Source organism: Notechis scutatus, chromosome 1, assembly GCF_049901735.1.
Source record: "Notechis scutatus isolate UNSWTSFEM ecotype Mainland chromosome 1, rNotScu1.2, whole genome shotgun sequence".
NCBI classification, from domain to species: domain Eukaryota; kingdom Metazoa; phylum Chordata; class Lepidosauria; order Squamata; family Elapidae; genus Notechis; species Notechis scutatus.
In genome coordinates, this window is record NC_142009.1 from 325,157,395 (window position 1) to 325,173,155 (window position 15,761).

The 15,761-nt window shown below is 42.5% G+C and overlaps 1 protein-coding gene across 1 annotated transcript; it reads left to right on the plus strand.

Annotated features, from left to right (window-relative positions):
* The first annotated feature begins 603 nt into the window (after positions 1-603).
* On the plus strand, positions 604-13,799 carry KISS1R (KISS1 receptor). Its single transcript, XM_026670817.2, has 5 exons — positions 604-909; positions 2,884-3,008; positions 7,989-8,124; positions 9,902-10,140; positions 12,651-13,799. The coding sequence occupies exons 1-5, from the start codon at positions 666-668 to the stop codon at positions 13,008-13,010; spliced, it is 1,104 nt and encodes a 367-aa protein (XP_026526602.1). The 5' UTR covers positions 604-665; the 3' UTR covers positions 13,011-13,799.
* The last annotated feature ends 1,962 nt before the right edge of the window (positions 13,800-15,761 follow it).

Below are 15,761 nucleotides of genomic sequence, written 5' to 3' on the forward strand. Positions count from 1 at the left end.
AGTCAGGCTGTGCCATTGCATAAAGACACGGGAGGAATCCATCAGCTTTCCACTGGGACAAGAACTGTTCTGTTTGATAATCTCTGTCTCATACCTGGTGCAACTAGGAGGCTATCTGGAGCCAGACAACCTTCTGACGAAGTCGATTCATTTGCCAATCATCCAGGAGCTTAGAGGAAAAGTGCATCCAGATGGAAATCCAGAATCTCAGAACCCCTCGATACAGGTGAACATAAAATGTTTTGGTTTTTTGCCTTGTTTTGGACCTGCCGCAGGTATTTAGGATCTTCAGAGCATGCACTTCGGAAGAGCATGACCTAGTTGCTTGCAATTTTGAAAAACTGAGCTACTGTAATTTTTTTTTTTTTTTTGAGTTGTATCTGCATGTTGTGAAGTTTCTGAAACAGGATCAGTGTGGAGTTTGGATTCTATAAGTTGACCACAGAGGAATGATGATTGTCACAGCACTAGGACATAAGTCTCCAAAGATTTTCTTGAGTCAGAATAATCTACTTTAGGCTCCCCCCCCCCGCCACCATCCCCTCTCAAGCACCTACAACATCCAGATTTGAGCAGATCTTCTCCCATTTTGCAAGCAGATGAACCATTCTGGGAACAAACAAAGCTGAAAAGTCCACGGTTCAGCTGGGAAAATAAAGAAGAATATGGTAGAGGAAGCATCCATTTCTGATTTCAACAAATCCCACTTCTTTCTGAACAATTCTGCCTGCACTGCCGAGTTGTGCGCCAATGGCTCGGAGCCACCCACTCCCCCATATTTGGTGGACGCCTGGCTGGTCCCACTCTTCTTTGCCATTCTGATGTTAGTTGGGCTATTGGGCAACTCTCTGGTCATCTACGTCATCATCAGACACAAGCCAATGAGGACAGTGACCAACTACTACATTGGTAAGACAATTTGGAGGCATTGAGATGGGGAAGGGTTGTAATGAAAGAGATGCTTTTAAACTGGGATCAACAACTCAATGAGATACAGAGATTCAATGTAATAGGTAGTTAGTTGTATGGTGATCACCAGCTTATTCCAGCTTCCTTAAAAGTATGAACACGGAAGTTGTAGCACAATGTATCTGGGAGGGCACAGTTAGAAGAAGACTGTAAAATAATCATAAGCATACCTTTCCATCCTCCCATTAGTACATTCATTTGCTCTGGGAGGGTGATGGGAGGTTTCTAAATATAATAAATAAATAATAAGTAAATAATTAACATTAAAAGGTTAAATTAATATCAGGCACTTAAAAATTAACCATTTAGTTAGTCATGTTATATGCCTGCTTGTTAGTATTACATAAGGATTTTAGCATTAGGTAGTTCTTATAACCATTTGTTTCGGATCAAAATTACAACAGCCTCGGAGAAAGTAACTTACAACCCATCCTCAAAGTTATGATTGTCACAACAGCCTCATAGTCAGTTATTTGCAGTTTGGGTGCTTGGCAAGGCTTGTATTTATAACCATTGCAGCGTCCTACGATCATATGATCACAATTTGCAACTTCTCTGTTTCTGACCAACAGAATCAATTGGGGAAGCTATTATTTGCTTAATAGCCACATGATTCTTTTAACAATCCCATGATTCAGTTAATGATTGTAATAAAGATGGTCATAAAATCAGATCTGATCCCATGATAACTTTCTTCATGACTGCATCGCTTAGTGACCAAAATTCCAGCCCCAATTGTGGTTGTAAATTGAGGAGTACCGGTATCTATCCTGGATTTGAAACAAAATAGCAACAGCAATAGCACATAGACTTATACAGCGCTTCATAGTGCTTTACAGCCTTCTCTAAGCGGTTTACAGAGTCAACATATTGCCCCCATCTGGGTCCTCATTTTACCAACCTCAGGAGGATGGAAAGCTGAGTCAAGCTTGAGCCAGTGAGAAATGAACTCCAGGCTATGAACAGGGTTTGCCTGTAATTCTGCATTCTAACCACTACACCACCAGGGTCCCTAAATGAAAAATACATTTTTAATATATTCACATTCATTAAATTGGAACTATGTAACATTTCAAAGAGAACACCTGGCCATCTTTTAATCTATCCATCTACCTACCTACCTACCTACCTACCTACCTACCTATTATCTATCTATCAAGCTTCCTAACCACCCATGTCCCTCATAGAGAGGCCATATGTATATGTATCTATAGCTAGCTGGAGATATAGATAGATAGATAGATAGATAGATAGATAGATAGATAGATAGATAGATAGATAGATAGATAGATAGATAGATAGATGATGGATAGATGTTTATAAGAGTACAAAGAAGTGAAGAACTGAATTGAGAATTTCAGGGTAATAAAAACAGCCTGGGATTTTCTTTCTACATCGTGAAAAAAAAACTACTGAAAGAGTGTAATAGAAAAAAGTGGATTTACTTAAAGTGATAATTGAGGTGCTAGCTTTTCCCTCCTTTTCCCACTTTAATATTCTTATGCTTATGGAAATTGACACATCCCTAAGATATCCACCTCCTGCAGGTTCTCATTAGTGTCTTGTTGTATTCTGATCTTCTTTTAAACCAGGGGTGGGCAAACTTTTTGGCTCGGGGGCCTCATTGACTTTTAAAATTTGACAGACGGGCCATCACCTGGTGTCGAAATGCCTGTCATTACAAGTCAAAATCAAATGAATGCAATCATTCAATCATTCACATCAAACCTTAATTCTGTACCAATCTTCGGGCGGATTAAAAAGACCAACGGGCCGGATGTGGCCCGCGGGCCGTAGTTTGCCCACCCCTGTTTTAAACTCATGCCTGGTTCTAAGCCGGCTTGATAAAGGGAGAGACATAGGCAAATTTCATCACTGTTTAAAGACCAGCAGCCTGTGCTCTTGCTTCAACAGCCAACCTGGCTACCACCGACATCATTTTCCTGGTTTGTTGCGTTCCCTTCACTGCAATGCTGTATCCACTTCCGGGCTGGATCTTTGGAGAATTCCTATGTAAATTTGTCAACTACATCCAACAGGTGAGCAATGTCTGAATTTGGAAACTTCTCTCTTCAGGTCTTTTTTTTTTTTCCTATGGGGGTTTCTAGCTAATTTCAAGTGCCATATCAGAATTGTGGTGTTTCGTATCTTCTCAGGTCAGAAATGTAAAACTCATTTTAGCTCATTTTGAAATCAGATCTTCAAAACAGCATCCACAATGAAGATCCTTGAGAAGTATAACGGTATTATATTTATGGGTCTGTGCATAGATATAGGAAATAGTGAATGAGAGTAGCCTGTAGGTACATACAGGTAATCCTCAACCAATGACCACAATTGAGCCCAAAATTTCTGTTGCTAAGCAAGACCATTGTTTAGGGGACATTGTCCCATTTTACGATCTTTCTGGTCATAGTTGTTAAGTGAATCATTACACTTGTTAAGTTAGTAACACAGTTGTTAAGTGAATCTGGCCGAAATATGAGTTGAACCACTTCTCAAGCATTCAAATGACCCTGGAGATGCTGCAATGGTCATAAGCCATTTTTTTCTCCTCCATGCTGCATCGAGAGCTGTACTATATCTTAGTACAGATTCAGCTAAATGACGTCATAGGAAGGAGTCAACCCACCCTGGGCTCTCTCGCAGCATAGATAGAAAGGGTGTTCACGGTAACTTCCAACTTTGAACAGTCACTAAATGAACGGTGGTAAGTTGAGGACTACCTGTACTGTATCTGTATGTATGTATGTTTGTGTGTGAGTATGAGTTCCCATCAGTATAGTATATATATATATATATATATATATATATATATATATATATATATATATATATATATATATATATATATATATATAATGTGTGTGTGTGTGTGTGTGTGTGTGTGTGGTATATGTAATCCTTTATTTATTTAATTTGTTTATTAAATCAAATAATTTAAGTAAGAATGACCTGTTCACAAAGCATGCTGTCATGGCATGTCGAAGTCGACACATGCTTGTCTTTCTCCTTCAGATTTGGTCTAGCTTCTATCTAGAAAAAAAAGCTTATATTTTAACACTGCACTCAAAAAATAGTTAATTCACACTTGTTATAACATGGATCTGATGTGAATCACACCTCTCTCTGCCTATTAACCCGAGGAGACCCTATCAATCAGAGCAGAGGGATAAAAAGCCCAACAGTTTCTAGCGTAGTAGAGAGCAATGTCTTTTGGTAAAGGTGATAAACAGTTACTCCTACAGAGTGGCAGAGGGCAGCCTCCACTTGGCAAAACTGCTATAGTTCTGCATTAGGTATGACCAAGTGCTATCTTTTTTCTTTTGAAAACAATTTTATTAGTTTTTAAAAACAAACAAAACAAAGTGCTATCTTGATGCCCAATACAAAAAAGGGGGGGGGGAACAAAAATGTTGATGGTGATTATGACTGATTACAGACACATCCACGTGCCTTTTGTGTACATGTGGTGCATGTTTAAAAGAGATATAACAGAATTATCTCTTCCTGCTGCAATTTCCTCCAGAGATGTAGTATTTCTTGGAGGTGGGGTGGAAAAGAGCCTTTTCTGCTATGGACCCTATCCTTTGGAATATTCTCAGGATCCAGATTGTTGAGGGCAATATACAAATAATGCCTATTGTAAACCACCCAGAAAGTGCTGTAAAGCACTATAGCAGGGGTGTCAAATTCAAGGCCCACTGGTGCTTAGATCTGGCCCATGGAGCTGCTCTGGAAACATTGAATGTCGGCCCACGGTGCATCTGCCAATGAAAACGGAGCTCAGGAGGGCTGTGGGTGGCCCTCCCAAGCCCCATTTTTGCTGGCAGTGAGTTGTAGGACACCGTTGCAGCCAAAAATGGAGCTCGGGAGCCTATTTTCGCTGGCAGAGTGCTTGGGCCACCACAGGCATCCCCAACACGAGTGATGTTGATCTAGCCACATTCACCCTGGCCATGCCGACCCTGGCCCACCGAGGTCAAACACAATCCTGATGCAGCCCTCAATGAATGAGTTTGACACCCCTGCACTATAGGGTTGTTTATTTGTCTAAATCAGAGGTCCTCAAATCCCCGGTCCATGGATCGGCACCTGTCCATGGCATGCCAGAAACTGGTTTGCGGCATGCCAGAAACCAGGATGTGCAAACAAGCGAGGCCTCATTCATGGGATGCAGGCAGCACAGGAAGCCATACACACCAGAGGTGGTATTCAGCAGGTTCTGACCAGTTCTGGAGAACCGGTAGTGGAAATTTTGAGTAGTTCGGAGAACCAGTAGTAACCTTTCTCCAGGAGTGGGTGGGAATAGAGATTTTGCAGTTTGCAGTATCCTTCCCCTGCCACGCTCACCAAGCCACGCCCACCCAGCCACGCCCACAGAACCAGTAATAAAACTTTTTGAATCCATCACTGATACACACCCTCCGGTCTGTGGAAAAACCTTTCTCCATAGAACTGGTCCCTGGTGCCCAAAATGTGAGGGGCTGCTGGTCTAAATGTTATCGTTATTCTCCCATTGGATATAAGATCCTCTCCGACATTCCTGGCTTCTGGAAGAGCCTTAGAACTTACTCTGCTGGCTGGCTTGGGGCCCTGACAGGGACACAATGTGTTGAGGATGGCGGAGGGGATTGAGAGAAAATCCCCAGTTAAAGGAGAATACTTGCAGCTCAGGGTTGGAAGGGAGGATCCTTGGTGCTCTCTGGGCTTCTTGGTTGTTTTCTTCTTTCGTTAGACATTTGGTCTAGCACGGATGATGTTACCTAGTTTCGGTAATGAAACATCTGCAAGAAAATAAGCCAGCTCAAAGAGCACCAAGGATCCCTCAGAAGTCCCTCACCCTCGTGTCACTTGAAAACCCTCCTGGTTTTCAGTTTCCTATTTAATTTTCTTAATTTTAACCTTTTTGTACAAGTTGTCCTCGGCTTATTACTGTTACAGAGCGACCGTTCGAAATTATAGCAAAAGCTACATTTTTACAATTTTGAAGTTATGACAACCACACAACCACATACACCCACCATGGTCACGTGGTCGCATTTTGGGTGCTGGGCAACTGGCTCATCTTTACGGCCATTTGCAACATCCTGTGGTTTCACGACTCCAATTTTTGATGTTTTTTGACCGTTTCCAATCTTTACTTCTGGTCTCCAGCCAAAATTGATAAAATTGCGTAAAATTGATTCACTTAATGGCCACTCCGTTCACTTAAGGACCCTTGTGTTTGCTCAACAACTGCTGCTAAAAAGATCATAAAATCAGGTCTGATCACATGGGGATCCACTTAATGATGACAACAACTTACAAATATAATTCTGAGTTCAATTACGACTGTGAGTCGAAAATTACCTGTATTATCTTTTTTTATCTTTATATTTTTCTGTAATCCACCCATAGTCAGTCAAATATACAGTTAACGAACAAACAAGCAGATCATGATAGCTTTCTGTGCACTATCACGGAAGGGGCAAGAGTTTTGTGGATTAGGTGCAGCAGTGTTCCAATATTTAAGGGGCTGCCACAAAGAAGAGGGATGGTGGTCAAGCTATTCTCCAAAGCACCTAAAGGCAAGACAAGAAGCAACGGATGGAAACTAATCAAGGAGAGAATCAATCTAAAACTCAGGAGGAATTTCCTGACAGTGAGAATAATTAACCCGTGGAACAACTTGACCCCAGATGTGGTAGGTGCTCCAACACTGGAAGTTTTTAAGAAGAGATTGGACAACGATTTGTCTGAAATGGTATAGGTTTTCCAGCTTGACCAGGGGGTTGGACTAGAAGACCTCCAAGATCCCTTCCAACTGTGTCATTCTGTTTTTCTGCCCTTTCAGACCATGTTGGGATTCACATAGGACAGAGGTGGGAATTAATTTTCCCACAGGTCCGCATAGAAAACTGGTACTGTTGTGGAGAGCTGAACTACTAGAGCTGCTGCTGCAGTTATTACCACTGCCACTGCCGCTGAAGCCACCGCCATGGGCTGCACAGAAACATCCAAAGGGTCAGATGTGGCTCACAGGCCATAGAATGCCCCATATAAAAAGCAAAGAAGCCGCATTTGGAGTGGAGCCTGAGAAAAATGGAATTTTCGAACTATCTCTGTGTACAGTGAACCTCTACAAGTGACCTCCTCCCTTCCCATAATTGTATCTGTTTCGAGTTAATAGGAAAGTCAGCAAAGTAAAATCCGCAAAATAATCGAAAACATTGCAAAGAATTCCAACGAGAATAGAGTAAAGTAGAGTAGAATAGAGTAGAACAGAACAGAACAGAACAGAATAGAATAAACAGAGTTGGAAGGGACCTTGGAGGTCTTCTAGTCAAACCCCCTGCTTAGGCAGGAAACCCTATACCATTTCAGAAAAATGGCTGTCCAATCTCTTCCAGTGTTGGAGCATTCACAACTTCTGGAGGCAAGTTGTTCCATTGATTAATTGTTCTAACTGTCAAGAAATTTCTCCTTAGTTCTAGGTTGCTTCTCTCCTCGATTAATTTCCGCCCATTGCCTCTTGTCCTGCCCTCAGGTGCTTTGGAGAATAGCTTGACTCCCTCTTCTTTGTGGCAGCCCCTGAGATATTGGAACACTCCTCTCATGTCACCCCTAGTCCTTCTTTTCATCAGACTAGACATACCCAGTTCTTGCAACAGTTCTTTATATGTTTTAGCCTTCAGTCCCCTAATTATTTTTGTTGCTCTTCTCTGCACTCTTTTTAGAGTCTTAACATCTTTTTTACATTGTGGTGACCAAACTTGGATGCAGTATTCCAAGTGTGGCCTTACTAAGGCATTATAAAGTGGTATTAACACTTCACATGATCTTGATTCTATCCCTCTGTTTATGCAGCCTAGAACTGTGTTGGCTTTTTTGGCAGCTGCTGCATATCTATGCTGGCTCATATTTAAATGGTTGTCCACTAGGACTCCAAGATCCCTCTCACAATCACCACTATTGAGCGAGGTACCACCTATGTGCATTTTGTTTCGTTTTTCAAATCCCTTGGTTTGGCTTCATAGGTCTCGGTGCAAGCGACCTGCGTCACCCTGACGGCCATGAGTGTGGACCGGTGGTATGTGACTGTCTTTCCACTTCAGTCCCTGCGACGGCGCACACCACGAGTTGCCGTAACCGTCATCATCAGCATTTGGGTTGGTGAGTAGGGGCAGCCTCCAGGGTCAGTTAGAATTGTTCACCAACATGATCAAATAACTGAATGTCTTTTACATGGGCAAAAACATCTGCTATGAAGTAAAAAAAAAATAGAGAAAAAACTAATAAATATCCTCCATGTTTGCCATGTATCATACTAATTGCCAATGATAGGTCTGCTACCATTCAGATCATACATAAAGTCAGTGGTGGGATTCAAAAAATTTTCACTACTGGTTCTGTGGGCGTGGCTTGGTGGGTGTGGTTTGGTTTGGTGGGTGTAGCTTGGTGGGCATGTCAGGGGAAAGATATTGTAAAATCAGCTGCCACAAGACATTACAAACAGATCAGAGGTTGTATTCAGCAGGTTCTGACCAGTTCTGGAGAACCAGTAGTGGGAATTTTGGGTAGTTCGGAGAACCGGCAAATGCCACCTCTGACTGGCCCAGCCCCCATCTATTCTCTGCCTCCCGAGTCCCAGCTGATTAGCTGGGTCTTCTTTGGTTGCCCTGCACAGGAGAACAGAGCTAGAAAGCAGGTTAGTGGGGTGGGGAGGGAAGGGGAATTTTGCAGTAACCTTCCCCTGCCATGCCTACCAAGTCACACCATGCCCACCAAGCCATGCCCACAGAACCAGTAGTAAAAAAATTTAATCCCACCACTGAGACAGATGCTAAGTTTGCACTCCTATGTGTTTCCCAGGCACCTTTTGTTGAGTCCAACTGAGGCCCTACCTCTATAACCATCCATGGATTATCTTCTACTATTGTATTAAGATTGGTAAGGGTTTGCTGTGCTACAGTGATTGATACCACCACCTCCTGTCCTGCTGATACAAAGTAATCTATGTTTAGAATCACAAAAGCAATAGCACTTAAATTTATATACCCTAACCGAGACAGTTGTTAAGGGAATGTTGCTCCATTTTATGACCTTTCTTGCCACAATTGTTAAGTGGAAACCACTGCAGTTGTTAAGTGAGTACATAGTTGTTAAATGAATCTGGCTTCCCCATTGATTTAACTGAACAAGGAGAGATTTAACCTGGAAATAAGGAGAAACTTTCTGACAGTGAGAACAATCAACCAATGGAACAGCTTTGCCCTTGGAAGTTATGAGAGCTTCATTACTGGAGGCTTTCAAGAAGAGACTGGACTGCCATCTGTCAGAAATGGTGTATAGCATCTCCTACTTGGGTGGAGGGTTGGAGTAGATGACCTACAAGGTCCCTTCCAACTCTGATTATCTGTTATCTGTCAGGTCACAAAAAAGTCATTGCATGACCCTGGGACACTGCAACTGTCATAAATATGAACCAACTGACGATTATCTGAATTTTGGTCAGGTGACCGCAGGGATGCTGCAACGGTTATAAGTGTAAAAAAATGGTCATAAGACACTTTTTTCATTGCTGTTGTAAGTTTGAGCCACAGTGGCGCAGTAGTTAGAGTGCAGTACTGCAGGCTACTTCTGCTGACTGACTGCAATTTGGCAGTTCAAATCCCACCAGGCTCAAGGTTGACTCAGCCTTCCATCCTTCTGAGGTGGGTAAAAATGAGGACCCAAATTGTTGGGGGGCAATATGTTGATTCTGTAAACTGCTTAGAGAAGGCTGTAAAGTACCGTGAAGCAGTATATAAGTCTAAGTGCTATTGCTATTGAGTGGTCCCTAATGAATGGTTGTAAGTTGAGGACTTCGTCTAGCAACAAATGGACAAATAAAGGCCTCCAGAACAGGAGGTGAGATAGAGTTGCCAGCCTTGATCCTTTTTCTTCACAGGTTCCTTCCTTGTCTCCATCCCGGTGTTGATTTACAATCGGCTGATAGAAGGCTATTGGTTCGGTCCGCAAACATTCTGCAGCGAGTCCTTCCCTTCCGTGTACCACGAGAGAGCCTTTATCCTCTACAACTTTTTAGCAGTTTACCTCCTCCCTTTATTGACCATCCTCCTCTGCTATAGTGCTATGCTTTACCAGATGGGACACCCCACCGTGGCGCCAGCGGATAACCATTACCAGGTAGGTACTCTAAGCCAGTGATCCCCAACCTTTTTTATGGCGCGGCCCGGTACCGGCATTAGCTGGGCGCCGCCATCTTTTTTTGATGAAAAAGTGCTTCCGGTGAGCTTTCTACCCGGAAAAGCTCACCGGAAGCACTTTTTCATCAAAAAAAGATGGCGGCGCCCAGCAAACCAGCGGCCCAGTAGGACTTGTTCCACGGACAGGTACCGGTAGTTGGGGACCCCTGCTCTAAGCTGTATGTTGTATCCGGGATAAACTGGATGTGAGATGAAAGATCTTAATTAAAAAAAAAAAAGAATGAGATGGTTAGATAGTGTCATCGATATGGTGGACATGTCAAAACTGTCATCATACCACTCAGTGGTGAGATTCAAAAGTTTTTACTACTGGTTCTGTGGGCATGGCTTGGTGGGTGTGGCAGGGGAAGGATACTGCAAAATCCCCATTCCCTCCCCACTCCTGAGAGAAGGTTACTGCAAAATCCCATTCCCTCCCCACCCCACTAACCTGCTTTCCAGCTCCGTTCCCCTGTGCAGGGCAACCGAAGAAGACCCAGCCGATCAGCTGGGACTCGGGAGGCAGAGAAGAGATGCGGGCGGGGCCAGTCAGAGGCGGTATTTGCCGGTTCTTTGAACTACTTAACATTTCTGCTACTGGTTTTCCAGAACTGGTCAGAACCAGAGGTGGTACTCAGCAGGTTCTGACCAGTTCTGGAGAACCGGTAGCAGAAATGTTGAGTAGTTTGGAGAACTGACTACCTCTGACTGGAGATTTTACAGTATCCTTCCCCTGCCACGACCACAAGCCATGCCCACAGAAGTGGTAGTAAAAAAAAAAATTGAATCCCACTGGTCAGAACCTGCTGAATACCACCTCTGATACCATTTCAGCTCTACTTTGCTGGCAACATGCCATAAACTGCAGGGGGTGGGGGAGAAAGGATACTGGGAAGGGGGAAATGAATGACAGCAACCAGAAGTGCCAACCCGAGACAAGAGTTGAATGATCCAAGGACACAGGTATGGGAAAGAATGCAAACACTCACCAAAGAGGTGCTGACTGCAGAACTGTTGCCAAACCAACTAATTTGAACTTCATTGGACAATAGCAAGAGGACCAAGGAAAACTATTTGGTTTATGCAGGAGGTTTCAGATCTGGCTTTCCTTACACTATAACCACTTGGCTTTAGTAAAAGTATACCTGTCGCTACGAATGGAGTCGAGGGTCTTTCTTTCCTAAACGCCCAAGCTGGGACAGGTCTGACAGTTTGGGCAGACATTGGAGGACAGGGGAACCCGGCATGCTGTGTCCATGAGTTCGCAAGGAGTTGGACACGACTTAGCAACTGTGTCCGGTTTCCAAGGGATGAAATCCATTTAAAAAGAAAAGAGCAACATCCATCTTCCAAAACAATCTCTTTTATTTAGGAAAGCATCAAATTGGCAAAAATTTGTTGTAATTCTGGATCTGACACGACCCGGAAATACACCGCATAATATTGGAAATTAGAAACAGCCCTCAAAAGTCACATTCCCCAATAGAAGTAAATCAACATTGCTTGGTGTCATCAATCTCCACCTCCAGGTTTCAGCAGGGTCAGCTTTTTGTTCCCACGGGGAAGGAGAACCACCTAGCCTAAACAACTCTCTCTATCTCCATGCCTCCCACCTTAGGAATGTGGCAAGCCCGAAACCCTTCCCCCCATAACCAGCAAAGGGAAAGAAGGAAAGAAAGAAAGAAAGAAAAGGATTATAAATAAAATGGTTACGCATATGTATCTGATATTAGCACAATTGAGAAAGTCCAGAAATATTTCACAAGAAGAGTTCTCCACTCCTCTACTCGTTGTAGAATACCTTATGCCACCAGACTTGAAATTCTAGAACTAGAAAACCTTGAATTACGCCGCTTCGGTCTGATTTAAGCATGGTATATAAAATCATACATTGCAATGTCCTACCTGTCAATGAATACTTCAGCTTCAACCATAACAACACAAGAGCACACAATACATACAAACTCAAAGTTAACTGCACCAAACTTGATTGCAGGAAATACGACTTCAGCAATAGAGTGGTCAATGTCTGGAATACTCTACCCGACTCTGTAGTCTCTTCCCAAACCCCAAAAACTTTAACCTTAGACTGTCTACTATTGACCTCACCCCTTTCCTAAGAGGTCTGTAGGGGCGTGCATAAGCGCACCAATGTGCCTACCGTCCCTGTCCTATTGTTTCTCTTATTCTTTTATTTTTCTTATATGTACCCATTTCATGTATTCACAACTATGTATACACTTATACTTATTATCTTGTAAACAATTGGCAAATCAAATAAATAAATAAATAAAATAAATAAATGTCAATTTCGGGCTTGACAGACTAAACAAGAAGAAGAATAGACTTAAACCTGGGCATTTTAGTCCAATATTTTGATGACGCCATGGTATCTCTCTACCTTCCTTTTCATTGGGGACACCTCTTCCTCCTTTCTGTGACCCAATAAAGGTACAGCAGCTGCCAGAATTCTCTGAAGCTTTGCGAGCCAAGATCTCTCGTATGGTGGCCATCATCATTGCTCTCTTCACCATCTGCTGGGGTCCGGTGCAGCTTCTCATCCTCTTTCAAGCCTTTGACTCCAGCTTTCAGCACAATTACTATACTTACAAGGTGAAGATTTTTGCCCACTGCATGTCCTATGCCAATTCTTCCCTCAACCCCATTGTCTACGCCTTCATGGGCACCAACTTTCAGAAGGCCTTCAAGAAAGTTTTCCCACTGGCCTTCAAGAAGAGGGTGGGTCATTGCAACATCACTGGCCAGGCCCACCTTAATATTGAGATGAACTTTGTCTCATCAGGGATGTAGGTTAAAATAAGTACTTTTCCTGCACAGATAGTCCTCGACTTACAATAGTTCATGTAATGATTGTTCAAAGCACTGAAAAAACACTGACTTATGAACATTTTCCACACTTATGACCATTGCAGCATCCCCATGGTCACGTGATTTGCAATCGGATGCTTAACAACTGACTCACATTTATGATGGTTGCAGTGTCCTGGGATCATGTGATTCCTTTTTGCTTCTGACAAGCAAAGTTAACGGGGGGAAACCAGATTCACTTAACAACCATGTTACCCGGGGTGGGATTCTACCAGTTTTGATCGGTTCTATAGAACCCCTTGTTAACTTTCTAAGCAGTTCAGAGAACTGGTAGTTAGAAGCAATCTCCTTTTGTTTTTTTCCACCCTTATTACATTCTTGCCAGTACGCCTAGACTTCCTGTCTCCGGAGTTTCTGGGGCTTGACTTTCTTAAAGAGGAAGGGTTGTTTTAAGATTTTTACACTGCTGTTGGGAGGAAATACTTCCCTGGACAATCAGCACTTTGAAGAAATAATTGAATAATGAAGCAGAGCTATCAGAAAGAAGCTTTTAATGACAGAGAACCAAGACGAGTGACATTCAGCAAGGCTTCTTGGCTAGCTAGAAAGATTGACATTCAAACGTGATGTTATATAGCCTTTCTGAGTTTTGGTCTAAAACTGGTTTTTGGTGAAGGTTAATTCTGTGCTTTGTGACATTTAATCCTGTGTTTATTGATGGGATAATTTTCCCTATTCAGCTTCAACAAGCAACAGCTACTGTTGTGATTTAATTATTTGTATTGTGTTTGAATTTTTTCCTGCCTCATGATTTCTTTTTCTATCTGGAGAGGGGGTCTTCCTTCACTGCTTTAGTGGTATCTGGCACTGTCCTTTTGGGGTGTACTTCCAAGAGGCAGGATACAAGCTTGGCACTGATTTTTTTACTGCCTTTCTGGGGGGCATGTGACCTTTCCTTAAATCTGGATGATTTCCTTAGGATATCTTGTGAGGTGAGTGAGACCAGCTTTAAGTGGTGCAAATGGATCTGAGGACTGCTTTTCCTGGGTGTGCTTTTTCTGGAGAGCTTAAATGACCTCTCTGCTAAAGGGTTTCACTTTATGAGCAAGAGTTGGCTGCTTGATAGTTATCACTGCATTTTAACTATTTTAATTCCTCAAGGGGCTCTGACACCCTGCCTGATTTGTAACTCCGGCTTGCAGGTATTTTTAATCTAATGTTTGGTATTTAGGGCAGCTTTTTGCAAGCAAAGAAGCTTTTTGTATTTTTGTACAGGTAATCCTTGACTTACAACAGTTCATTTAGTGACCATTCAAAGTTACAGTGGCACTGAAAAAAGTGACTTATGACCATTTTTCACACTTTATGACTGTTGCAGCATCCCCACTGTCATGAGAGGCCAGGCGAGGAGAAGCACCCCTTGACATGAGTGATGTTGAGTTGGCCACACCCACCCAGTCACATGACCACCAAGCCACACCCACTAACTAAGCCATGCCCACAGAACCGGTTGTTTAAAAAATTGAATCCCACCCCTGATGTTACCAACTTAAGAACTGCAGTAATTCACTTAATAACCATAGCACAAAAAAGCCGTAAAATGGGGCAAAGCTCACTTAACAAATGTCTCACTTAATAACAAGAATTTGGGGCTCAATGGTGGTCATAAGTTGAGGACTACCTGTAAAGTGTTTTGTCTTCCAGTGGATCCTACAATGTTGTCCTGTGTTTAAGGTGCAGTGGAGCACTTGCGATCATTCAAATGTCATTGGAATCCACTTGCCAAAGCCCCAGTAGTGTGACCGACAGTGAGAGATGCCATAAGATGGAGTCCAGCAACAGTCAAGTCGCACATATGTAACAAACTCAAGAAACGAAAACAGCCATAGATTTCAGAATGGTAGCTTTCATGCTAGTTGGGAATAAAAAACATAATATCTTCTTAAGAACTGTAAGAATAAAAGTAGAAAAGAATAACAGAGTTAGAAGGGACCTTAGAGGTCTTCCAGTCTGTACAGATTCCCTATCCCTGGATTAAGGAGACTTGGATCCAATTGTTATTCTGCCTATGGCTTCTGGGTAAATCATGGGCCAATCAAAGAAACGTCACTTTCTCCCACTGCCAGCCCTTCCAGGTCGATCAGGTCAAGAAAGCTCACAAAAATACTAAAGCTCTAATACTTATTGGCTGGAGCAACAGGTCCTTGAAACTTGGACAGTGTTTTTCTTTCCCTCACTCTTATACCTATGACAGCCCTGACTAACCTGAAGGGACAAATCAAAAATACTTTATAAAGTTAGAAACCCTCAGGCATGAAAAAACATGTGCAGAAGTTTCTGCTAGGATAAAATAATTACAGCATCTTGCATTAATTCTAGGACTTTGGGATGTCATAACATTCTATTCCACTAGATGTCAATATTTCCTAATCAGAATTGATTCCCCAGTTCAACAACACAAATCAACTAGAGAAGTTTTGTATTTTCAGGTGACATTAAATAATTGGAGTAACTCATTGTTTCCTAGTCAAGGGTGACTCTTTTTTAAGATATAGGTAGTCCTAACTTACGACCTCAATTGAGCCCAAAATTGCCTTTGCTAAGGAAAGCAGTTGTTAGGTGGGTTGCATGCAATTTTACAACCTTTTTGTCACAGTTGTTAAGCAAGTCATGCAGTCATTAAGCAAATCTGGCTTCCCCCACTGACTTGGCTTGTTGGAAGCCAGCTGGGAA